At 40.3% G+C, this 27,474-nt stretch overlaps 1 protein-coding gene across 1 annotated transcript; it reads left to right on the top strand.

The window, feature by feature from the left end:
* The first annotated feature begins 1,793 nt into the window (after positions 1–1,793).
* LOC122999651 lies at positions 1,794–27,055 on the top strand. The gene is made up of 23 exons (XM_044376747.1): positions 1,794–3,171; positions 3,440–3,526; positions 4,131–4,254; positions 4,347–4,449; positions 8,561–8,674; positions 8,759–8,875; positions 11,096–11,256; positions 12,636–12,782; positions 14,347–14,449; positions 14,652–14,780; positions 15,131–15,313; positions 16,074–16,327; positions 17,093–18,052; positions 18,398–18,494; positions 18,897–19,004; positions 20,063–21,559; positions 22,362–22,484; positions 22,585–22,713; positions 23,808–24,000; positions 24,091–24,215; positions 24,998–25,188; positions 25,759–25,892; positions 26,074–27,055. Exons 1-23 carry the CDS (start codon positions 3,153–3,155, stop codon positions 26,304–26,306), a joined length of 5,331 nt encoding a protein of 1,776 aa, XP_044232682.1. The 5' UTR covers positions 1,794–3,152; the 3' UTR covers positions 26,307–27,055.
* Positions 27,056–27,474: the final 419 nt, after the last annotated feature.

The raw sequence follows: 27,474 nt of genomic DNA on the forward strand, positions 1-27,474 counted from the left end.
TGGCACAAAATTGGGTACAGACATTCCCAGCAGATTGATCCTAATGACTTTTGGGATTTTTTTTTTACAAACTGCATGCTATGAAATTAACTTGCATGTAAATACTGTGGGAACATACTGTATGGATACTAAACCCTTACCTTCTCTTTATCAAAGCATTTAAATCATATTGATATGACTAGTAAATGATGTTGTCAGCTGCCAGATAAATGAGACCAGAGTCAAGTTGGAATGCAGAGCAAACAATTTAACTCTTCAAGTCACAGATATGAAAAAATAAATACACTTGCTGTCACTACAACTTTATCAATGAACCTTTGCTAATAAGGTTAGCGGGTTCTGTCACTTAATAGCAAAGTCTAATTGGGAGAGAAATTCATTCAGCACGTTCATGCTCACATGGCCTTTGCTCTCTCTTATATATATATATATTTCATTGTAAAGAATAATGTCAGTCTTCCCTTTTGATGATTTGTTCTGCCTTCCATTTTCATATATTTGCTATGATTTTTTTTAGCCTATAGCTTTATTTCTATTGGTGTTAACATGTGCTTCTGTTCCTTCATATTTAAGAAGTCAGTTGTGGTTGACACACAAGTTTGCCATCAGAGGTGAACACAATGAATTAGGAGGAAATGATATGCAGAAGAGACTATATGTCCCATAATGCCTGGGAGTGGCTGGAAAACTTCAGAAGAAACCTGCTAAGCCATATTTCCTCTGTGAACCTGACCCAGATACTGTATGCAGAGAGACAATGGATGAAAATGAATCACTCTTTTTGTTTCTTTTTGCAGAAACCGAAGCGTGCCAAGAATGTGTCCGACAGATTGAACAATGTAATTCATCAAGAGTTTCAGTCAACATAACGCGGACTGACACCTGCAGGGAGTAAACTGAGATGACTTTAAAAAGTCAAGAAGAGTCACAAGGTTGATTTGTTGGTTCCAAAGAATCAAAAATGAAAGCTCAACACTTGGCCTCAATCATGAAGGATCTCTGATCATTTCCATTAAATCAGTGTAACCATCCATACTCATGATGTCACTGACCAGGGCTTTGAAGATATGATGATTTACTGTACACTCCAGACAACAAAATAAAATTTAATGGATATTTTGGTGAAGAATGAAAAGAATGTTTTATCTACTTGTAACCATATGATAAGATTCAGATTGTTAACAGCAACCATCTCAGTTTTCAGTTATGGGGAGAAAAACTCACAGATACATATTATTAGATACAAATGCCAGATACCTTTGAAAAAACATGGTTACATAATTAAATGTAAAAGAGACAGCTTCATCAGTTTAATATAATATCACACTGAAGCTCATTGTAATAAAATGGATCTACTGGATGATGACAGTCTCTGTGCAGATGGGGAGCTCTCTCAGCCTTATAATGAGACAGCATGCAGTCTCTCTATCTGAATAACATGTTGGCCTTATGAATCATAAGATTCTGGTTCACAAGAACAGATTCAGAGATTGAAATCTCTCCATATCAATGGAAACAATCTCCCTCATCGTGTTCCTCTTTCTCTTTAGCGTCAAACTATAAAAAGCTCTGTTTTTTCTTTGTCAGCACCTGCATGTGGCATTCTCTGAGGCTTAATTGGAACACAGTATTATGAAATTCAGTTAAAAAAAGATCCTGGGTGAGAATGATACTCACACAAGGTATGCAGTCAGACCAGTCCAGTGTATAAACAGAACTTAGCTGTTACCACACAGGAACTGCTTGAAGGCATAATTGACTTGACCCTCTGCTTAGAGCCTCACAGTCACTACGGGCCCTCAGATAAGAAATGTGATATATTGCTTTGTTTTTTGCTTTTTTTGTCCGTTAAGTGTATTTTTATGCAGTTTTGATATTTGCATTTTCCCTAAAGGAATGATTACTGAACAGAAATAGGAATGAGGCTTTAGTTTTAGGCTATCATCAGTTCATGTAGATTTGTACAATATGTACTATTCACAGTTTAAAGGCATTAGTTTTCCATTAATTTTCATTCCTTTACTCTACAAAAGTCTCATATACAGTATATATGCACAGTTCTGTTGGTGATGACAACACAACATTCACACACATTTGTTTAACATTCAAATCTGCTATCTTTTGGAAATAATGAAGATTGTTTTCTGGGAATTCAGGACTTTTAGCTTCCATAGGGGAGTCACATTGTCACGTTATATAATTTACAATTAGTTGGTATTTTATAGTCTGCTTCCAGTATTTCTAGACACAGTATTTTAACTACTAATAGATGAAGTAATAATATTAAACTTTACTTTCTAGCACTTACAACATTACAAAGTGACTGAAGCAGGATTCAAATATTTAAGGACTGCAATGAGGTAAATAAAATCAGACAATTAGAAATAATACCAAAAAATGAGTAAAATACCCAACCATGATATAAGATAGAACAATAAAAGACTATCATTATAATAAAACAGCTAAGACATGTTGGAAGTAAAAGCATGAATTAAACTGAGGGAGTTCCAGAGTTGAGGGGCCCCGACAGCAAACAGTTTACCAGCCAGAAGGGCCCTGAGATCTGGCTTGTAGGGGAGCAATAATTCAGCAGATAGAACCATGAAATGCTTTAAGGATAATCAGAGAAATCTTAAAAACAATTATAAAACTTACTAGAGACCAGTGAAGAGAGGCTGAAACATGATCTGTGATCTTCTCATATTTATAAAAAAGCCCAGCAGCTGCAATGAGTGTGTGAAACTGAAACAGCATTCCCACCTTCATGCTGGGAAACAACTTCAGTAGATCTTCTTAGAATTAAATGACTGAAAACAATCTCGTCAAACTCTTTTGGGGGGTGCTGGCTTGTTTTGGGGGGACTTGGGCTCTGAGTACTCATCCTGGCCACGGCCCTGTTCATGGTTAGACCTGGGTGGACAGTTTGCGTCCATCCTCCTCCGTGTTTTCTCCGCCCTCTCTAGTTTATAAATGAGCCGAGCAGCCTCCCGGCAGCCAGGCGCTGCTGAACGGACGCAACATGGCGGAGAGAGGCAGCGGTGGTCCGCCCGGTCCTGTTCTCCCACCGCCCCGCACTACGACCGCTCAGGCTCCAGAGACACCGTGAAGGGACCGAGTGCTTCAACACTACAGGAGAAGGAAGTGTTGTGGAGATGAGCCGACACGCCACAGGTAACAAGTGCAGCAGCAGCGCAGGCGACCTTCCTGTTGCCGTAAGGATGTTAGACTCATACTACACACACTTCAACTAACAGAGAGTCGTGGCGTGTTAGTTTCCATCACTTGGCAGGCTGTTTGTCCATTAGCCAACTTTTTTGTGAAAGGCGGTGAGGAATTTGCTGGAGCGGTTCCTCCAGTGGTCATATAGCTCTGGTCTGTTGGAAATTCTTTGTCGGGCGTGTTTTCAATAAAAATAATCATTTCCCCTCAAACCTTTCAGACGTCCAGGACTCGGTGCAGGAGAGTGTCTCCTCCCCGCCGCTGCCTGCAGATCATGTGCTCAACTCCGGAGCTGTTTTATTCCCTGGTAGATATTCATCCAAACTAGTCTGCATGTTTCTGTGTGTACAGGACACTGATGTCTTCTATATTGTATTCTAGATAGGCTAGAAGAACAGGTTCATCATTTTTCAAGTTTGTCTTAAAACAACAGTCAGGAGCCCAAATGAACATTGAAACATGTTTTTCTTGCTGTAATCATTCCTCCTGTTCATACTGACCATTAGAAGATCCCTTCATAATGACCTTACAATGGAAGTGATGGAGGACAACTTCAGCTTCAGCTTCAGACTAACTTTTTAGCACTAAATGACTGACTGTGTGGACACACTGTGGGCCTCCATCACTTACACTGAAAGCACATTTGAAGGGAATCTTTTAATACATTGAGGAAAACCTCTTTCAGTGTTCATATGGACACGTGACTGTTGTTTAAGACACACATGAAAAATAGTGAAGTCATCATTTACCAAATGAAGAAAAACAAGAGCTTCATTGTATAAAACATCAGTGCAAGTGCTGAATAAAAATATTCTTAACTGAGTCTGGATTTAGTATAAATGCCAGAAGTTTCTCTTTTTTTAGTTGTTGGAGTGAAGCTTATGAATATGAGATAATTTCTTTCTGCACAGGTGCTTTTGATCAACATGGCTGTCCTTTGATCGTGTTCCCAGTGGACGGACAAGCCAAACTCCCCTCAGAACTCAGCAAAGCAGAAGTGGTGGACTTCATAAATTACTTTCTTTGTCTGCAGAAGTATGTGGAGTCAAACAGGTTTATAGTGTAAATGTATGTTTGTGTGTGAGAGTGTAAGATGGACTGATGGCTGAATTGTTCTGTCCTGACAGTAAGAAGCAGGAGAAAGACAGTCTGGTGTCGGTGGTGGCTGATCTGAGGCACGCCTCTCCTCCCACCACCAGGTTCATCGCTGAGACTCTGCTCCTGCTTGAGGTATTATTATTATTATTATTATTATTATTATTATTATTATTATTATTATGATTATTATTATCATTATGATGTCAGAGTGCTCTGCTCTGTGTGGTGCTGCTGTGGAAACTAGATCTCTACAGTAATGGCTGAAACATGGATGGTGGAGGATGTATCAGAGGATGATGACAGTGCCTGTTAGTGTCCCAGAGCCAAAAGTGCATGTGTCATCCAATCAACAGTCAACAACTCAAAGACTTACAGTGATAATCCTCATATTTAAGAAGCTGGAATCAGGGAGTGTTTGGCTATTTGGGAAATTACTGAGATGATTGAGTGATTTATCAGTTATTTATATTTACTTTCTGTAGATAAATCAGTTAAATGACTAATTGTTTAAAGTCTTTAATACAGTTTTTATATTTACATTTTCCATAAAGTATTTATTGAGTAAAAGTAGGAATGATGTCGTTTAGAGACAGGAGCAGATCTCCTGCTGGTGGCGCTGCAGCTTCTGTTCCATGCTGACAGGAATTCAATACATACATTTTGGAATAAAATATCTAAATAATTAATAATAATATTAAAGTGAGGAACCCTAAAATTTGCTAGTTTTGAAAAATAGATGTACTGCAGCAGAACTTTGATCACAATAATGTCAACGGTGCTTCCTGAAAGGCAAAAATGAACATTTTCAGAAATATGTACTCAATTTATTTGTTTGCAAACAATGCACAACAACAACATATGTGTGAAAAGCCAATAAGTAATAATATCACATCAACCATGTGTCAGTTGTGCTCTAGCAGTCATAGTATAAAACTACTGTATGTCTTTATCCTCCGTACCTGGATGTACAGCATCATAATTGTAATCCTCATACAGTCTACAGTGTTGCTGTTTTTATCTCTGAGATAAAGATGCATTAACACATGCAGATAGAAGGAGGCAGACTCCCTCTTGTCTTGTCACGAGCCTGAAGCTTGTGTGGAGCATGGCATTTAAATCCTCAGCTCTGATTGGGCAGTTATTATTTCTTATTGCCACTATACTGACTCTGGTATATATACTGAAACTGCTATTGTAGAGAATTTGCAGGATGATGAAAGTGAGAATCAGATTTTCCCTTTTTGTTTAGTTGCTTTCACACAGTTTAGAGTAGAAACTACATCCTTTAGTTTCATGAGGAATCCATATGAGGTAATTTGTTGTTGAGGACATTTACATACAGTTGAACCTTTGTCAACTTCCTCACGCCTGGGTGCTCTCTGAGTCTCTGAGCAGTGTTGGTCAGCAGCAGCATGTTTTTTCGAGGTTCAGTTCACATGAATAGCAGCCTGTCACATCTCCAGGTTTTCGATCTGTATGTGAACATACCGTCAAGCTGGTGATTATTGGAGCGCCGCAGTAGCCCAATAGTTACTGTTCCTGGTTGGATTCCAGCCAGGAACCTTTGTTGCTGGTCATACACATCCCTCTCTCTCTCTCTCTCTCTCTCCTTGTTTCCTGTCTGTCTCTTCACTGCCTGCTGTCTAATAAAGGAAAAAATGTCAAAAAAAAAGGTTGGTGATTATCTCTCAGCCATGTGAAAACAAAAAGATTAGAGACCAACATGAAATCTACATTTTTATTAATTTATGCGTTTAAATCACAGGTATTTTGGGGGGAGTTTTTTCCTCTTTTTTTTATTAGACTGTAGAGAGCTGACAGGAAATGAAGGGAGAGAGACGGGCATGACATGCAACACTGCGATTACATGGTCAGCACTGTAAACCCCCTAGGCCACCGAGACACCCCAACATCAACCTAAATGTTAGAAGAAGACATTCTAAATGATGAGAAGTAATATCCCTGATTGAACACACATTAGAATGTCACGTCACTGGTCTTTAAAGCTGCACTCTACTGTAACCTTGCATGCTGGCAACCCTGAAAAAGAACAAGACGTACCTGCTACATTTTTCACTTTAATGTCCAGAAACACAGCGTGATGCACACAGAGCGCACGCTATCTACCGACCAGGATGGCTCACTCGCTGCTGGGTTTAAACTCAGCCTCTGATATGTCATTTCCTGTGGGAAAGGAAAAGTACAAATCCAACATCAGAATTTAATTTGAGCTGAGAAGAAAGTCACTGACAAAAGAATTCTTCTCTGCTACAAAGAAGATAAGACTGGTATTTGTATGTAACAATCTAGCGTGCTGCGTCTTTAAAGTGTTGTACAAGTTGAGTTCAGGGACAGCTTTTGTGAAATGTCAGCCTGGTATTTCTGCAGTTGGTTATATCTGAATTATTTATGAACAGGAGTTGGTTCTCTGCACACAGTACAGTGATGTGTTCAACTTGTACTGCCCTCTTGGCTAGTAGAACTCTTTCTTTGCAGCATAAATGAATGCAGCATTAATTTTATTGAAAAAGCTGTAGCCTGAGCTGATCTTCAAAGTACAATACCAAATGCGTCATGTCAGCGGTGGTCATAGTGGAATTCCTCTTTCTCTCTCTGTGTGTGTGTGTGTGTGTGTGTGTGTGTGTGTGTGTGTGTGAGGAGAAAGGGGGAGCGGGGGTCACATGCATGGCTGGTCACATGCTTGGTTATTTAATAGAGAAGCCTCAGTGAAATTACTTTAAATGAGCACAATTATGTAGGGGATGCTGCATTTTTGCATCCAGATCAACTCTTGTTGTTTCAGAGGAGGGAAAAAATAGTTTCTATGGTCAGAGTTGCTGGTCAGCATGCATACCAGCATGTTTATACATTTTATTTTTTGTGATTAGAAACTGCTGTGATGGAGAAAAACCTAGTTCATAATCTCCACTCTGTCTTATCTGAATGTATGACACACACGTCTGTATCATTTTCCCAAATATTGCTTCATTCGTTTGTCTTAAGGTTAGTTTTTAAACCTGCATGAACTGATTTCCTTTTCCAATTGGGGACAGCAATACATCAACACAAACTGACAGATGGAAAAGCCACTAATTGCAAGCAGGAAGTTAGTTCAGCATATAGAGTACCGCTGAACATAATTGCTGCTCAGCAACAATTTATAAAATTGTTGCTGAGCAGTGAAAACTGCAAAAATCTCATGAGATGCTGGCAATTCTGAAGACTCACCCTAACCCTAACTCACTGTGTTAGCTGGGTGTTAATCAATCATTAACTTGGGGTGCTTTCACACCTAACCTGTTTGGTTAGGTGTGTGTGGAATTCAAAAATGACTGAACTGCTAAAATAAATCCATTTGCTAATCACGAATGGTTAAGACAGTGATCTCTCAATCTGTGTAAGCAACAGACTATATTGATAAAAGTAATATTTGTAATAGTAAATGTATAGTCATATGCATGTCGATATGTAAGTGTAGGGATTTTCTCTGGCCCAGTGATGTGCTGCATAATTCTGAAGGAATTGGAGGAATTTTTGGTTTCCCCACATGGTGCTGATGATGCAGGAGGATGGTTTCCTAAACTGCCCAATCAGAGAGTTCCTGCCAGTCCACATGACTTCATGTTTACTCCTCTTGGTGTGTTTTGAAATAAGTTGCTGTGAACACAGAAAATTAGGTTAAGTGGTAGTTAAATATCTAATGTCATTATAGAGCCCAGAACTCAGAACAAAACCTGAAGTTAAAGTTCCCTTTCATTGAAAACAAGATTAGCAGCATGCCCTTTTGCAGTTTCCCCTAGTTTACTATGAGCCTTGTTTAAGGGTTAATTCATGGCTGAATTTGGCTAATATCCTACTGTTAGCAACAGCCGTTGGATAGCATACCATGAATGACTTAAGCCTGCTGATCAAAATGAGGTGTAAAAATAAACGTCTAAATGTCTGAGTATCAGGCAAGGACGGTCAAACTAAAACATGGTTTTGGTTGAATTATGGGAAATGTAGGATCCAGTGTTTTTGGAGAACGACCCATAATAGAGATTAAAAGTCGGGATATCTCAGTCTTCATTTTTAACCATTCTTTATTTAATCTGTCTCATAAGTCTCTGACCGTATGGAAGTGAAATACTAAATCGCTGGAGTACCCCTTTAATTCTCATTCAGCAATATGAGTCATTAATTCACTGTTGATAACAGAAATGATGAGGGTAGTGCTGATTTTCCTGTCCGCCTGTCTTTCTAGCTGCACAAGAGGACAGTCCACACGGTGTACATACTTCAGCCCAAGAAGAAGGATGTTGTCAAGCTGCTGCTGAAGCTCCTGGCTCCATCAAAGTCTTACACTGCCTCTTTCAAGGTGAATGCAACAACGCATACTGAACACCAGGACTTTAGCTATAGGTTTGACTTCAGTGAGTGACCCTGTTCTCATCTTTTTCAGAAAGTCCTTCTGAAAGAAATCTCTGAGCTCTCCAACTACATTGACCGAAGCCAGCTGACAGCATCGCTGGGTGGATACTTTATTTACTGTCACCAGAGTTGGGTTGCCTTCATTAAGGTAGTTTGTTTTGGAAAAAAATAATACCTCTGTTACTTTGTACTCTCAACTACTGTCACAGAAACCATAAGTTGCACTGCAAAAGTCATGAATGACAGTTAATGCTGGTTTTATCCTAAAACTGGAGAGCTGGTGGAGTGTAAATATTCACTATATTTATGACAGTCAAGCTAAGAGATGCCAGCTAGCTAGCAGGCTGATTAGCTAGCTAGCTAGCAGACAATGACTGAAACATTGGGGGGGGGGTATTTTAATACAGCAGTGAGAGTTAAGTAAATTATAATGAATGTTTTCCACCCTAGCAGACAGCAGCTCCTTGTTTTCTTTTTTTTTTTTTTAACTGGCTACTGGTTAGCTATCCAGCTAACCTGCTAGGCTGGAAAGAGGTGCATTATAATTTACTAACCTTCACACTCGCTCTATTAAAATTCTTTTTTTGTTAAACACAGACAGCACAAAATGTATTTACCTTTTTTATTGACAGCCAAATTATAGATTAGAATTTATTATTCACATCTAGGTTACATTGTAAACCAAAGCCAAACTGAGTATACTACTATAAAACACACACTGTGTACTACTGTTGACTAATGTTGTGCAGTTTTAGTATTTGACACAAAATGGGAAAATACCTAAATTACTACTACTAAGAGGAAATGAAACAAGACATTTGCCAGCATCCATCAATTGAACACTGATTTTTGGAATATTACTGACCATTTCAAATTGAAACGGTAAAAAACATTTTCCAAATATGTAGTACTTAATATTTTGCCTGCTGCCATCGTCACACTATTGTAGTCATTGTGTTTGTGCAAACCCATGGCCAGGCTGAAACGTAGTGCAAACCACAAGTCAAAATGTCAGCAAGAATATTTCTGTAGTCTTTTTCTAAACTTCACTTACTTATTCCTGTGAAGTTGTTCTGTGTTTGTTTGTACAAGTGTACAGCAAGCTTGTCATAAATTGCTTGTTTCAACTTGATGAATGTCACCTGTTCATGACAAGGTGCTCCTTCATGAGAGTTCATCATTAGCATAAACACCCCTCGAGTGCTGTGCTGTACAATAAAAAGAAGAATTTCACACTGCAGAGATCAAAATCCTAAGAAATGTAGGATAAGAATATGATATTGATTCAAATTGGTGATGTTAATCAAATATTCAGTATTCACTTGAGTTTAAAACACCCAAAGGACTATTATGAGCCCACAGATGTTATTAATTGTTCAGTAAATAAATGCAATAATTTTGCATCTTTGCTGATCAGTTCTGTTTGTGTAACTCATCTGAAACTATCAGAGTCTGATTCTTATGAAGCAGTCTTATGATCAGTCATGACACAAACAGAAGGCTTAACACAAAGTAACATTGTCCTGCTATCCTCAGCCACTGGTGTGTGTGTGTGTGTGTGTGTGTGTGTGTGTGTGTGTGTGTGTGTGTGTGTGTGTGTGTGTGTCTCACACATACACATACTCACTTATTCAAAGGTCTAAAGTAGCACACAAATATACACTCTGTTTACCTGACATACAATACTAAGGCAGAGTGCAGGCAAAATATTCATTCCAACTAAATATTAGCTCTTTGTGATGGAGAGCACGCTGCTGTTGAGCAGCTCATTCAGTCAGGAAGATGTTTTCATTCGTGAATCCATTCATGAGATCCGTCCAAGCGGCCTGCGTCTATTGTTTTGTTACCTTGGTGAGGCTTGTGCAAATGCCTCGCGTAATCAGCTGACCTTATTAGCAAGTGAAAGGAGCCTCTTTCCATGAGATTATACATTCAGTCATGTTCAAATGGGCCATTTGGCACATGATGACAGTATTATTTAACCAGGAAGCTCTCTGTCTATAGGAGACCTATTAAGGATGCAGCGACACAATCTCCAGTAGACCTACATATAGCAGTGTTTCCCATACATAGGCTCTACTGGGGCAGCCCGCGTAACCCACTGCTTAACCAACAATCGTATACACCCCACCCCCCCAACCCCCGGATTTAGGTTTAGTTTGTGGGCGTTGAGCAATTACAGAAAATTCTATTGAGCTTAGAACACAGCAGCCTAACAATGAGTCCTTATTTTTTAAAATTTATAATTACAATTAGACTATAAAAGTGAGTATAAATCACAAATTAAATTTAAAAAAAAATCTATAGAGAAAAGTCTTGGTAGTCTTTTAGCATTAGAGTGACTCTGGTTCTGTGTTGTTCTCTGTAGGAGATTGATGCGTTTGTGCAGCAGTTCCTGTCCGTGGTCCAGCGGCTGCCGTCATGCATCTCCACCCTGCAGGCTCTGTCCAGGCTGCCGCTGCCCACCACCTTCAGCGAGCTCCAACACTTCTGCTCTACCAACGAAGCCAAGTTCCAGCAGCTCAGGAGGTCAGGATGACAACTGTTCTCTCCTCCTCATCCTATAGGCCGGGATCGCTTCACTAGATGGTTGTTTCAGCTTCACAATAAATGCAGTCAGACCGTCAATTAAACTAGTAGTCGTTTGGTAAAAATGGATCATCAAAATATTTGCTAATTTTCTGCTTTAGTGTTTTTGGTAAAAATGCAAAACATATAGAGGTTCCAATGTCAGGATTTACTACTTTTCCCAATGATGTCATTATAAATGTCATATTTTGGGGTTTTGGACTGTTAGCCAGTCAAAGCAGACAATTTGAAGACATCACTCTGGACTTAGGGAAATTGCACCGGGCATTGTTCTCAATCAATTGAGAAAACACTTATGAGGTTAATCAATAATGACATAGTTACAGCACTAATTTACTGATTGTGATAATTTGAGAATCAAAACATGTAGTGAAAACAAGATCATGCTGTCCACCTCCTAGTTTCAGGGATATATAATTGAAGTGAAATGATACATTTGCACCTGTACTTTGTATTCACTGATCATTTTTCACATGTGAATTTTTCAAAGGGAAGTCCTAATGATCTGAGGATGCAGCCTATTTTACTGCTGCCTTTTGCAAAGAAAGCACTATTTGCTAAATTGTGACTAGCATTAATTAAGATCAGTTGAGGTAAAAAAAGTTTATAAAAATGTGTATAAATGTTTTTGTGAAACTACACTGGACATCATAAAATACACACTGTCCTTAGTGGTATTTCTAAATCAACTCTAAACGGAAAAGCTTACCAGCCAAGTTCAACATGCATCTGCTTTAGCTGCAGAACATCTGAACCTGCCCTGTTAACAGAAACACATAGTTCCAACTCAGCTCACAGCTGTATCTCAAACTCCTGCATGTTCCAGTTGATCTGAACATGCTCTAAACTGCTGCTAAACCAATATGTGACGCAGCAACAGCTCCCGTATGACTATGAATGACCACTGCTGTGGTTTATCACTACTTCACAAGTGGAAATTTAAAGGCTGTCTCAGACTTGTGACATTCACTGATACATGGCATTAAAAGACAGGAAAAGCAATCTCTCATCATTGCTGCCAGTAATGCTACTGTAAGGTTGCTGCATGGCATTATGGGAATAGTATGAAAACATGTCTTTCAGATTATTATATGATGTTTGGAAATAAGCTCTTGTTCTCTCACTGTTGTACCAGCCGTAACATCTTTGCAATGTCATCCAGTTTTTCACAGGAATAACTAACCTGACTCAACCTGAAAATCTGGTTAAATCACCAAGAAACAAAACACTGAGTTGCCTTAGGTTGTCCTTAAGTCAACCACTACACCATCCTCAAGTTACTCTGTATTAACATTGTGTGTGTGGGTGTTTTGTCGCAGGGAGCTGGGGCTGGATGAGCTGCTGAGGCACTGTGAGAGTGTGGTGGAGAAGCTGCGGTACCCAGAGAAGGAGCCGTGCTACCAGGCGATGGCCGGCACTGCCCTCTTCACACACACCGCCTTCGATATGCTTCAGAACCACAGCAGGTACCGCTGGCAGGCAGCTCACACACTGCTTAGTCTCGTAAAGTACTTTCTCTTAATCCTCTGTAATAACACTTCCCACACATACCATACAGCAGTGTTGCAATCATCTGTTACACAACACTGACCAGTATCAACACGAGTTTGACCAATAGGGGATTTTTTTGAGTTAGAGTTCTGTTGCTCTGGAGTTGTCTTGATGTAAAGTTGAATGAAAGAACATTTAAAACATCAGAAACACTGTACATAACCCAGAACAAGGACATTCTTGTAGGATGAATAGTTTAGAGATACTTTGCTGGCTTTTTTAAAGGAATAGTTCAACATATCAATCATATTTTATATTTATAGTCTCCCTCCACTCATGAATGTTTCTTGTTCCTTGACTGGTGTCCTCTCTGTGCAGATTGATGTTTATGCAGAGTTTGTTTTCATCTGCTGGAGGAAAGTTTCTCTGTGCTCACCTGATTTGTGACATCACAACTTGTTTGGAGCCAATCATGATCCAGTATGCAACTTACACAAGTGTGATGTGGAAACTTGAAGCCTCCAGTGCACAAACACTGAGAATGGACTTTCCAGTGAAGTAGAGCAGTTAAACTTTTGAAATGAACAATATTTGCGTATTCATAGATTCTGGATTTTTCAATGAAGATTTTTAAGAATTTTTAACTAGATTTTTTTTTTTAATGTGGAAAATGCCACATCAAACACAATGGACACATTGTTATCTGCCAAATATACAGTATGTTAAAAACAATCCCATTTTGAGTATTTTTATATCAAAATTCTTCTCTTTTCTCTTTCTGTAAAATGTTTTCACATTTACTCATCTTGAACTTGTGGGCGTATACAAAGAAGTATATAATCAACAATCACCCTCCAAACCACACCTGACTGCTTGTGGGTCATAGTAGCCAGCAGAGCAGTATAACAGGAGGAGGTGTGTCAGGATATCAGTGGGCAAAAAGTTTGTTTTCCAATAGAATGTGGCTGAGGTCTGATGTTATTCATTGCACCCTCACCCTACTCTTCTTATCTAACAACGAGCGAGCGAGGGAGTCTCCCACAGCTCCATATCACACTGTATTCACTAAGCCATGCTCACCCTCTAGCAGTCCAATTAAATTTGAAGAATTTGATTGAAATCCTTCTTGTAATTGTACACCAGCCACATATTGTGTTTCACTGGGAAATATGTCACAGTACAGAAGCTGAAGACACTCAATCTTCCAGCCGTTTAACTAACTTTAAAGATTTATGTCTTCAATAGGAACAGGTGGGCTTAGGGCTGAGAGCTACAGACAGAGCAGAGAAGTCAGAAAACATGAGTCCAACTAACTCACTGTTTGTTTTGCTCTTTTTATGGGAGATATTGACAATAAGAAATAGAATAACATCAGCCTTGTCCTTCTCATCTCTTTATTGAATGCCTGTCAGTAAATGTTGGTATTTTAATGTTGGCATTTAGGATTAAACCACCACCACGCACCAAATGGTGTAGATTATGTTGTAATAAATGTGAAGGGATGATGCCGGCTAATAAAAGTCTGTCTGTGTTTTACAGGATAACTGCAGGTGTGGAAAAGGTGGAGCTGCTGTGGCAGCAGGCCTTTGCTAAGGCTCGTCTCCAGCTGCAGGTGTTCCAGCTGCGAGAGGACGCACTGCAGGTGAGTCAGCAGGCAACAGTTTGGGTGTGAATGATTTGAACAGATATTATTTAATTACGGCATGGTGTTCTACTTAGTTTAAATCTAACTGCAGTGCATTAGTGTTTATTTTAATGACATATGATATTCATGTGATTTATTTATTTATTTTTTTTATAAATGTCTTGATGATCAGGTTTCCTCTGTACTCTTCTGCTTCCAGATCACCGAGCAGATTGAAATTCTTCTTCAAGAGAAGCTCCAGCCTTATGAAATAGAAATTGCCAAGGATGCTGCAAAGGCAGGGAAGTTGATATCAGAATTTGAGACGTCCATTCACACCCCTGCTATGGTACTGCTGGAGCTCATGTGTTCTCTTTGACTTTTTGTCAGTTTTTGGAGATGTGACCTAAATGTAATTAGTCGTGGTGTTCAGATGATATTGTTGTGGTTCTGATTTTCTAATTTGATTGGATATCTAATGTCAGTGATACATCCACTCTAATCCACCAGGTTATGCACCTAGCTTATTTACATAGTTGATAGCATGATCCTTTTGTTTGTGTGTATAGTAGGTTATTACTTTAAGAAATAAATGATTAACGAATCATATCAGTAGTTGTCATATTACTATGACAACATCAACGTTAATTTCTCTTGTATCTTCAAATGACTTCAAACCCTCGTCCCTCCCCCCACCAGGCACTTGTTCGCTGTGCTGAAGATGTGATCCACACGATGGCGGAGATCCTGCCATTGGACAGTCAGACCAGGGAGCGCTGGGTTCTGGATCTGGAGAGGCTGAAGGAGAAACTCCGCTCTGCTGTGCACTTCATTTTCCAAACCCTCAGAGCAGTTTCCAGCTACCATCATTACTACAACAAGGTAAGCTGTCAACATTTATGGAAATATAAAAGTAGTTATCTCTCTGATTTTGGAGAAGAGATTGGCCATCAACTGCAGTGATGTAGCTTAAAGATTGTTAGAAAATGAATCCACAATTTTAACAGTTAATTTTATTAATAAATGTGAGTAATTTCTCCAGTATCATCTTTTCCAGTGTGAGGATTTGCAACTTTTCCATGTCTCATACAGTAAACTGAATGCCTCTGGGGTTTTAGCAAGTGAATGAAGCAATTTCTTGAAATAAAAAAATAAGAATTTTAAGTTAAGCTCATTTACACTGAACATTACAGGATAAAATGTGTTGTTTGCATGGCAGATGTTGTGTTTAAGTTCAAGCACTTAAAGCAGTTCAAATGTAAGCAGTGATAAGAGCTGATGTGCTGAAATCAGTCAGTGATTGTTGAAAGTCCTGTAGGCAGTTGAATTGTCTTAAAGTGTCCATTGAATAGTAAGAGGTAATAAAACCTGAAATGATGTTATGTAAGCAGTGACAGCACTTGAAATGTCAGTTGAAGAGTAAACATTGGTTGGTGTCAGTTGAGGTGTAAGCATATTTTAAAGCAGTTCTAATGTCAGTTGAATAAGTGTAACATTATTCTTTATCACAAAAGGGGAGACATTTCACCAAACAACCACTGTAAAGCATTTCCTTCTGAGAATAGTAGAAATAGTGTGTATGAATGTGTGAACCAGTACTGTATACAGTACATATCCTAACTGTTTACTGGTCCCTGTTCAGGCCAACAGCTGGTACAGTCTGGTCCTCTGCGAGAACTTCCTCCAGCAGCTCCTGTCCAGCATCGATGGAGACGATGTTCCCAGACAACGGCAGAGGAGGAGCTGGGGGACGATCCCTGCATGGAGGCAGAAACTGTCAACGTTCCTGAAGAAGAATCCCCCTCCAGACATGGAGGAGCTGGTTCATCTGGCTCATCTGTCTAATGTCATCCCAGATGACGAGGTCCAGCAGGAAGGCAAGCAGATGTCTCAGCGGTGAGAGAGCGCAGAGCTTATAAAGAGAAACCTATGACTGTCTTTTGATTTCAAAATGACGTGGTCATCAAATGTGCTGATTACTAATAAGACTAATACAAAAGATGTCCTAAGGGGATGTCTGAATAAATCTGGTCCTGGCTGTTTGTTTTGCCACAAGACACCTTTTGCACCTTGTTTTAGACAGGTAGTGCACCTAAAAAATACACTGTACTCTTTATGTGAATGTATGTATTCTTATACTCTAACCCAGTGGATCCCAACCTGGGGGTCAGGATACTTTCTTCTCCCAAGGAAAAACCTGAAGGGGCACAAGATGATTAAGGGGATATGAAAGAAAAATAATTCTTACACAAAATGATGCTCATGTTTTATGACTTTCTACTTTGACTTTCTTGTGAAATATTGAATACTTTCCTCAGAACTCTAACAATCCTTCAGATGCAATGATCTAAGAAGGAAAAAAACACTCTTTGGTTGAACTCACATTCACACTGAAGTCATATCCTGTGATGAGCAAAGCATGCTGAGTCACTGTAATGCTTTCATCCCTACTTTTATAACCTCTTGGTGATGTTGGTTACCTTGGAAATTGGTTGAAAGCTCTTGAGACTGCTAGTTTGCTTCAGTTTCTCAACTGAACTTCCAGAAAATGTACTATATTATGATATACATTAATATGGCTCTATAAAGTTCCATGACTAGTAGACACATTCCTATCCTAATACCTAAATTATTTACACTAATCTTTCTTGTATTCATCAGGTGCATGACCCTGAGGAAACTTCTCATTTCTTCAGGACCTGTGGCTGTTGGTCACCTCCAGCTGGCCTTACAGTGGCAGTATGAGTTGTTGCGGAGCAGCCATGTTGACAGTGGTACAAACAGAGCAGCTAAGGATGATAAAGACAGTCATTCAGAGTGTAGTCTCACTAAATGTGAAACTGCTAAGGAGGTGACCCATCTCCTTGGAGCGTCTCCTTCCACAGCAGTTTCTGGGATGGTGTCAGCTGAGGGTAAACCCCCCTCCCTCAGCTCATTCGACTCAGGCTTCGATGGAGTGGGGAGCAGCCAGCTGGAGGCTTGGGGAGGGAGGGAAGGAGTGGAGGGTGTTTCCAGATTATCTGGGACCAGGGACTCAGTGAGGCCTGCCCTGAGCCAGCCTCAAATCTACGAAGAGAACATCTCCAGCGTTTCAGATTCCGAAGACCACAGAGAGGAGTTTGACTTTGGCTCTGTGGGAAACTCCTCCAGGGCGAGCATCCAGATTATCCCTAAAGTAACTGTGGATTCCCTCAACTTTGAGATCAAAGTGAAGCGGTCAGCTGCACTACCCAATAATCCGTGGCTTAGCTTGCCAGTAGATGACCTGGAAAACTCGTACACAGTCACCATCACACAGAACCCAACACCACAGAAGAGAGACCTCCAGTTCCATGACCCTTCAGACCCCCATGCTAATGCCAACCAGACCAACGGGTCTCGAGATCAGCCCACGCAGACGGAAGTGTTAAGCAGCACACAGCCCAGAGGGCCACAGAACAGGGACTGGATCCTACATTCACAAAGCAGTTTAGAGGATCCTGAACTAAGTCCCATTTGCAACATCCTCTCCAGCACTATCACAGATGGAAGAGACAAGTCCGGCTGCACCACAGAGGGGATTCCTACTCTTCTCTGGGATTCTTATGACCTCCATGATCAGAATCAGGATACTGTTGATGGGTAATGCGTTTTCTTCAGAGTTTAAATTCAGTTTGGCTTCAAATCTCAAAGTAAAATTGAAAGCAAGTAAATTTTGTCTCAATAATGTTAAGTCCATTTTATTTATATTGCTCAATATCACAAATTTGCCTCAAGGGGCTTTACAATCTGTACAGCATACAACATCCTCTATCTTAGAGCCTCATTTCTAATAAGGAAAACCCTTTCAAGTTGAGTTAAACTTCTCACTTGTATGTGTAAGTGAATTCATGTTGTTTCTTCCATCAATAAAAAGAAGTGCTATTTTTCATGCACTAATCATGTCCATCACAGACTACCAAATGGCAAACTTCTCTATCTTTTCAGTGTGACTGATGACTCTTTAAGGGACTGGGATGTGAAGGAGCAGGAGGGATTAAGGGAGGTGGAGAAGATCCTGGACAGGGCTGATGAAATCCTGGAGGTAAGAGATGCACCATTTGAGTGAGGAGAGGGAATAACTGCTGCCATGCCACTGTGGTTTGTAAAATGTCCAGAAAATGTCAAGGGTTCATCACAAGTCACATGATGTGTCTTCATTTCTTACTGATCTGATCAGCAACCAAACGAACCATAAATAATTTCAGAAAAATAAGCAGTAACCATCAGATGTTTGGCATTTTTTTTTATTCAGCAAATGTGACTTCAGGATTGAAGACACCACTGTCAGATCGTAAATTAAATTGCTTCTAGTGCTAGTATGCTGTTGGCTACAAGTGACCTAAAATATTCTCCCTATAAGTCTGTCTGCAGATGTTCTATTATGTTGGGTGCTGTTTGCCATTAGTGAGTTTTGTGGGTCTCTTTTATGTCTCTTGCTTTGCAGGAGGAAGAAAATGTTCTGGCTCAGGAGGCTGTGCTGGATGCCCTGTTGAGGTCAGAGGACAGGCACAGTCACTGGCCAGTGTGGGACAGTGAGGACCAGCTTGGTGTGGTATGTTATGCATAGATCAAATCAAGAACATAAACTTTATTTCCCAGAGATGTTATTTTCCAATAATTTTCTATTGAACTTTGCATCTTGGAAGGTGCTCTCTTCTTTCTCTTTGTAACCATAGTGTCTCTCACTGGTCATGCCAATTCTCTAGTTTTTCTTTTTGATTATTTCAAGCAAGCATTGTGCACTAACAGCGCCCCATACATTATTTTTCTCCAGCGGCTGTCAATTTTGGTACCGAATGACAATACAGGTACTCCAGTTTGATTAGTGCAATATCAGTGTGGGCGGGAACAGCATCAACAGACAGTTTTTAGCACACTACAATATAGATTTCAACCATCAGTTGAGCTTACATTGTTTCCTTTTGCTTTGACCCATCTGTACTGTAATAACTTACTGTGAGTTAGTGTCTAGTCATTTACATCACCAAATCTGGAGCCATGAAAGAGAGATGGCTAACACTTGTATAATGCAGGAGCTGCTGATGACTCAACAGGTGTTGAAATAACATGCACAAAAAATAATGTCTACGGGGAATCAGTGCTAATGTTAATATGCTAGGCTAACTAACCTCCAATTTGAGTGGAATACAAACTCAACAGCACAATGAGTCCACCCTAATATTGAACGTTGTGAAATGACAGGCAGCTTAACTTGCCAATAGTTGATAGCCATGTAGACTTGAAGAGGGAATAGAACACCTTGTATCAACGTTTGTAGTCTGTACAATTTGATTTTCTCTAGTCAGTGGTGCACCACAGACGCTGACTGTGCGTCTCTAAGCAATGCTGGCTCTCAGTTGAGTAACGAGTGATGCAATGGAAAACGCCTGCTCAGAGGCTGGGAGCTTGGATGTTTCTGTTTCCACAAATATGTCCAAAAACTCTTCTGTCATCTTTTGAAAAAAGGAAAAACTTTGTTATGGAGGAAACTAGCCAAACATTAGTTAATATTATCTGCCAGAAAAGTTAGTTTATACATCTAGTTCATACCTGCTCTGTTTGTTCATCATGCTCAGTCTTTTCTTTTTCTCTCTCTTTTTTTTTTTTAAGATGTCATCCAGCGAGTTGGCTGAAGCTGGTGTTCTTGGCCTGGAAGACTGCATTGACCCTGTAGAATCTGAGAATTTGAGTGAACCCAGATCAAATGGATCTGCAGGTGAAAGTAAGGCTTGCAAAGACGACGGGCACTACACTGAAACTGCAACAGGAGCAGATACAGTAGCATTTCACAGCAGGCCGGACCTGCTGACAGAGATGAGGAAGGTCCACGTCCTGGATGAACTGATCATGGAGGAGAACCTGAAGATCCATGAGCTCAGACGCTGTGAAGAAAACCCTAAAGATGAACTCTCAGGGAGCAGAGATACAAACGAGCCATCAAATATGAGCAAAGAGAGGGAGGCTTTCCGGTTACAGCTGGAGAAGGAGAAAAGGGAGGTGGAGAAGCTTGAGAAGAGTTTGGACAAAGAGCGTAAAGTGAAGAAACACAAGGACAGAGCTAGAAAGGTTGTAAAATGTTCTATAATGGAAAAGACTAGAACTGAAAATAAGGAGGACAGAGCGCTCTGTGATGAGCTTTTATCAGGTATTTGTAAAAGATCACAGAACACACATCCAACAGTATTGGTTCAGCATGATTCTCAAGCTCAGGATAAATGTAAGACTGAAAGTGCTCAAGCAGAATCAAGTCTTGAAGTTGCCAAAGAGGATACACTGCAAGATTTGGATCAACTTCCAGATTCCCGACACCAAGAGTTTAATTGTTCTGAACCTGAGTCATCTGCATTTAACAGAACCGCCTTAAATAGTAACTCTGATTTAAAGGAAGAGGTGGGAATCCAGCCTGTGGGATGTATATACTTGACAGAATCTGCTGAAAATGCTAGCGTATGCAAACCAGAAGCTTCTTTAACGGCTGAAACGAGGCCAGATGATGGAGCATTTGACCCAGGTGGAAAATCACGCCTTCCTCCTGAACCTAAGCCAAGAAAGCTTCAGCTTCCTGTGAACAACGACCTCACCGAACATGAAACGCCTCATTCCTCAGAAGTGATGAATTCAGCTCCATTCTCAATTGCTCAAGATCCCACTGTGGTGCAACTTGATCTACAAGTTAACCCTCTTGATGCCCTGCCAGAGAATGTGACTCCAGCCATCAGTCACAACCTGGTGCTCAATCCAAATGTGAAGGAACACAGTAACAATAACAACAATAACCATACGCTGCCAGAGAAGTGCAAAATGTCATTAGATCACAGTAATGCATCTGAAATGACCACTAAGGATGAAGAGCATGCATCAGTGGCACCTGTACAGACAGAGTTACACCCAACAGAAGAAACTGAGACTTCTTCTCCTGCAGATGAGTGTCCACATCAACTGTCACCACTCCAGCTGCCTCCTGACCTGCCTCAGGAGTTTGATCCGGGTGGTAAAGATGAGCAGAATGAAGACTTGCCTGATGGTGTTCAGAGCTCTGAGGTCATGAGGGTCTCAGGCTCTGGATCGCCAGGGATCCAGGCCCAGCTTAACATCAATATGAGAGAGGTACTACTGTCATCCACAGTCACCACCTTATTATTTGTGTTCTCTTAACCCTTTGTACCTGACAGATACCTTTAGCGTCAATAAGCATGCCCCAAACATGGATAAATGTTCATTAAATCCAAAGATGCTCCTCATAACTGCAGATCTTACCTCATAAACATGTTTTGAGTTTTCTTCAGTGTCACAGTAATCCAGTGATAGTTGTCTGTACATTCATGGTCACAGTGCAAACAGGAAGTGCTAATGGTTCATTCAGCAGGACATTTCATGCTGATCATCTGCCAGAACACAAGCTAAATAAACAGGGCTCAGGTGTAGCCCACAGCTAACTCACACTGACTCCATGGCAACATTACTTCCTGCTTTATCCCCCAAAGCATTGTGGGATCTGTAATTCCAAAAGTTAGAACTAAATTATCTCCATTTAAAGACAAAGAATGACATTAGGAGTGACAAAATCATTTATATTTTTTCAGTTTAAATTTTTTTGGACATTACTAAGGTTCAGAAAGTCCCATCAACATGGTTCTTATCACTGACACTCTTGTCTATCATGACATCATTCATGTTGAAAACCTGTGGCAAAAAACTCAAACAATTTTAAACAGAACAAAACATGTAGTGACTCTGCTAAAAGCCTGTAAATGGAATAAAAACTCAGCAAAAAAAGCTGAGGGTTTAAAGGGTTACGTGGCCAGTCTTGTGGCTTTGTTTTAGTGTTGTTCAATGCTGATTATTATCTCCATATTGTTGTTCATTTGATTCAAATAGACTTATTATTTTCTTTACAATGTGATTGCAGATGACAGATTTTAAGACCCCCATAGTCCTGGACACAGGGTCTGGTTTGATGAAGGCAGGATTCGCAGATCAAGGCCTACCAAACGTTATATTCCCAACAATCATTGGGCAGCCAAAGTATGAGGTAAAGAAATAGTCTGTATTTGTAGAGAACAGATGTAATAGTAATGTTCCTTTGCTTTGCTTCCTACCTGCTGTTCTAAATAGAAGCTTTGTCTTGACAGGAAATAATGAATGGTAACCTTGAGAGGGAGACCTACATTGGTCACGAGGCCCAACACATGAGAGGGGTCCTGGCTCTGAAGCATCCCATAAAGAATGGGATCATTCGTAACTGGGATGAAATGGAAAAGGTAAGATGATAATGGGAGATATCAGACCACTTTGTGTTTTGCTGTTGACACAGACAAATATTAGTTGGATTTATGTATTTAATTGTAGGAATTGAAATCATGTTAAACCTCAGACCCCACTGCCTCACATTTACATATCGTATGAGTGAAGCTGGGATGATGAGATTGACACCGGGGTATTGGGATGGTCATATTGTCATGTTACCTGAATATTCTTTGAACAATCACTACACTATTAAAAGGAGCAATATCTATTTAAAGTACCCATCCGCTCAAGGAATTAGTACATAATGACCATGTGTAGATAAACCTGGTCCTTTTGTATTGATACAGGTATTATTGGAACATGTGTTTGCCAGCTGATTGCCCTCTGAACCATTGTAGCACACTCCACACCTCCATACAGTTGTATAATGGGTCCTAGGCGTTGACATCATCTGACAGATCGTATCATTCTGATGTCAGTTTTTGTTCTGTGGACTAGTGACTAATGACATTTTCCATATTCACCTCCTGAGGACAAATCTGAGGAGGGAGCTGCCTCTGTTAGAGCTCTGTGTGTGTGTGTGTGTGTGTGTGTGTAGTCTAGTTTTGCCTGAGATATGTGCTGCACACAAATCTCCTTTTGCGTTGTCACTTTAAATTAACTCAACCTAATGTCTGTGTTTCTCCTGTAATAGTCCTCCACTGTTTAACACTTCACACAAGTCAGGAAGTCACCTGCTGTCAACACTAATTACACTAATGACTCACACATCAAAGGAGACGTCCAGGTGGAGCATTGTTCCTTATTTGAACCTGTTCAACTTTTGAACAAGCTCATTCATGGTGAACTATATGCAAAGAAAATGTTGAGTTAGTGGTTGCATTCAGCTGTTTATTCAGCAGCAGGTGGGAAAGGCAGGGCCTGAACTCTTTATACGACGTCTCCTTCCCTCTGCTTACTGCTTCACTAATATCTCCCTCACCTGCTATCAGCTCACTATACCTGTCCAGTGCCCACATGAGGAGAACTAGCAGAAATGGGTTTGTTACTGTAACTCTACCAGTTTGAGTTCCTTGACCAGCATAAAAACTGAGTCTTCTGGTTTTAGATTTGGCATCACACATTCCAGCAGCTGTGCGTGGAGCCAGAGGATCACCCTGTCCTGCTGACAGAGGCAGCCATGAACCCTCTGGAGAACCGTCAGCGCATGGTGGAGATCATGTTTGAGAGTTTCAATGTTCCTTTCACCTACGTGGCCATGCAGGCGGTGCTGGCACTCTACGCTGCAGGAAGATGCACTGGTAATTTGGTCATGAGTTATGTCTTTTTATGCTTTTCACTAATGCATTGTGTGTATCATAGATTTGTATTTTTATAACTTTTCCTTGTAGGTGTGGTGTTGGACTCTGGAGATGGAGTGAGCCACAGTGTGCCTGTGTTTGAGGGATACTGTCTACCTCATGCAGTGCAGCGCTTCCCTCTGGCTGGATCAGACGTTACATTGCATCTGAAAAGGGTACAGAGTAACACATTTCTTCTTCTCCACACAGTTTAGAGGCAGTGACGTGAACAATCTAATGATAAGAAGCTATTGTATCATTTAAAGGATACATCTGGTGATGACTGAACCTTTCTTCATCAACAAAGCTCATGTGCAGAGCCAAACTAACAATGAATTTAACCTGACCTGATATCTTATTCCAAAAACTATTAAAAACACATCAATGAGCCACACTGCTGCACTGTGTGAAATGTTCCTTCATTACTATGAACACACAAACACCCTCCTGCTGCCAGAAATACTCACTAGAGCACCAGATTTGGTTGAATCCGCTCCTGAAAATAGTCCCAACTCCTGGTTAAGTAATGTCTGTTAAAAACTACAGTGCCCAGTTGTTAGAGGAAATTACTGAAGCTTTTTAAAAAATGAAAGTGCATATTTGTGAGCTGTTTTTAACGATGTGTGTCTTCAGTAGGAACCAATGGGTTTGGAACTGAGTCAGAGAAGAGAAGTCCAAGTCACACTAGCCTTATTCTGAAGTGAATCTCTAGGCACTGTTGCACAATTGGTCAGAAAGAATCTAGACTTACTTGCCCCTTGGAACCTCTTACAATGATGATTAGTTTATCTTTTGTTTTGAATTGTAAGGACATGCTGTCACTGAAAAATACAACATGTTGCTATGCAGACTAGGTTAAAATATCATCATTATTCAATCATCATTAATTTTCTGTAGGTTAGGGTCAAGATCACACATTTTTAACAACATGTTTTAAATTTAAATGTTGTGCTTCCAGCTTCTGCAGGAACAGGGGGTGTGCATGCGCACCACAGCAGAGATGGAGATAGTGAGGGAGATGAAGGAGAGGTGCTGCTGTGTGGCTCCAAACTATGAGGCTGAGCTGAGTCAGGGGGGGTCGTCCTGCAGGGAGATGCATTACACCATGCCAGATGGACAGATCGTCACCCTCAGCACAGAGCGGTTCAGGTAACACCCCCCCCACATGGGGCTGGAGGGGAAATGACTTGCTGAATGTTAATAAAGATAAAGAGGTCTATAAAAAAGCACAACACCTGTGGTAACAGTGCAGTCAAACAGTTTTGAGCTTAAGAACTAAGCTATTGTTGGAATGACCACAGTAGATTGGGACCAGATTCATTTGATAATACAATAAAGTGACTGGACATGTAATTTAGTTAAATTTGCTTCATTAAAGAAGTGGATTTAGAGTGAAGTTACTCTACAAGTACAGAGTGTAGCTGGGGTGAGGTTAGCCTAGCTTAGCATAACGACTGGGGGTAGGAAGAAAGGGCTTTGTCTAAAAAAAACCAAACACATTTCTTGCCCTCCTGGTTGTATATAACTAGCTGTAAGCATTGAATATTTTGCACCCTCTCTGAACTATGTAATGCCAGCTTCATATTGGGAGAACTAGATAGGCTTGTTCAGCAGGTGCTACACACATGACAGACTACTGAGACAGGCCTGCTGCTTCCTTTGTAGAAGCAGCAGACTACCTCTCATAACAGATTACTCAAACTGCTCTCCTTCATCCAGGGCTCCTGAGATTCTCTTTAAACCCGAGCTGATTGGACGGGACCATTACGGGATCCACGAGAGCGTCTTCAAGTCAATCCTCAGCTCAGACATTGACCTGCGGCGCTGCTTCCTGGGAAACATCGTGCTTTCAGGTAACAGTTGGTTTTTGTTACAGTGTTACACAACCGTCTAACGGGTCAAAGACGCACTCCAGCTGTGCTACTAAATCAAAAGCACAGCGTGGCACGCTTCATGCTTTTTTGTTTTTCATCTGGTTTGGTCATGTTCCAGTTAAGCTGACGTCTAAATTAGTCTTTCATCTCCCGTGTGAAGGTGGGAACACTCTGCTGGCCGGCCTGCCCGAGAGGCTCCAGGCTGAAATCAGAGGCATGGTGCAAGCCGACATGAGGGAGAGCGTTCGCGTCAACAGCCCCAAAGACAGAGACTTCTCAGTGTGGAGCGGAGGAGCGGTGCTGGCCAACCTGCCCACCTTCAGCTCCGCATGGATCAGTCAGGAAGAATACGAGGAGTTCGGACCGCAGATTGTCTTCAGGAAATGCTTCTGAGACGGACTCCTGTGTAATGTATGACTGATTTGATTTCACAAAGTGCAATATACATACAGATCTTCTACAGTGCCATGGATTGGTCTGAGCCATTATAAGCCCTTTTTTAAATATTTGTCTGTCTATTTAATGTATTCTGTTTTTCTCTGGAGTCTATTTAATCCTCGCCATCAGTCTGGATCTTGACTGTGGAGCTCTTACTTGACACCAGCAGGTTTCTATCCACCTGCTGCTTACTTTATGCCTTATCTATCAAGATCCAACAACACGGCCAGGATGAAACTGGTGTTAATGTCATCGACTTTCCTGTCAGTCGACGTTATCGTCCCTCTAGAACCTCTTAACTGTGTCTTATGTTTCTCACTCTGGGAATGTATCTGTGTCCTGAGAATTTAAGTGTTAATATATGAATGTGTGTGGGTAAGGGACTTGAATTGAAGCTGGCCTTTAATTGATATCTGCCAACTTTGTTTCCAGAATAAGCAATTGAGGGACATTAAGAATAAACTCAATGTGCTGACTCCAAATATATATTAATCTAATATCAAATTATTAATTAATTAATTACTAATAATGAATTTGTTGGACATGGTGAAAGTTGCATTCTATTTGAAACTGGGATCAGTGCAGCTGTGCAGTGTTCAGAACTGGAAACTTTTCTTGTAGCAGCGTTGAATGAACTTTTATGATGGAGTTTTAGGGCCTCTGTTTAAAAAAAAATATAATATGACTTTATTTTCTAAATATTAGGACATGTTTTTCTTTCTTTTTTTTGTTGAAATCTTCAGGTTTTCTACGTATGTTTTCCTTCAAATGACCATTTTGGTCATTTCATAACATTTTTGACTTTGACTTTTTTCTCAAAATGTTGCCTTTTTTAAAAAAAACAAATGTTAGAACTTTTCCCCTCACAGTTACAACTTTTTTCTCAATATTTGGAATTGTTGTAATAACTTTTTCAAAATATTTAAACTCTTTCTTGTAACTTTTTTTTTTTTTTTTTTTTTTTTTTTTTGTGCAAAATTTCCCCTTTTTTTTCTCCATTTTTTTTTTTTTCATCATATCATGACTCCCGAATCAAAGCAAAAGATCCTAGTATGTGGATGAGTTGTTTGCTTTTGCTGCAGTAATGTGAACTAGAGGAGAAAAGTGAGGATTTGTGGGATAT

The sequence above is a fragment of the Thunnus albacares genome, chromosome 16 (genome assembly GCF_914725855.1).
Source record: "Thunnus albacares chromosome 16, fThuAlb1.1, whole genome shotgun sequence".
In the NCBI taxonomy this organism is placed as follows: Eukaryota; Metazoa; Chordata; class Actinopteri; order Scombriformes; family Scombridae; genus Thunnus; species Thunnus albacares.

Excerpts from the sequence above, each read along its gene's own strand:
- LOC122999651 (XM_044376747.1), top strand. Across the intron at positions 4,450-8,560 it reads AGACTCTGCTCCTGCTTGAG|CTGCACAAGAGGACAGTCCA; the intron begins GTATTATTATTA and ends CTGTCTTTCTAG. Across the intron at positions 18,495-18,896 it reads GGGCTGATGAAATCCTGGAG|GAGGAAGAAAATGTTCTGGC; the intron begins GTAAGAGATGCA and ends CTTGCTTTGCAG.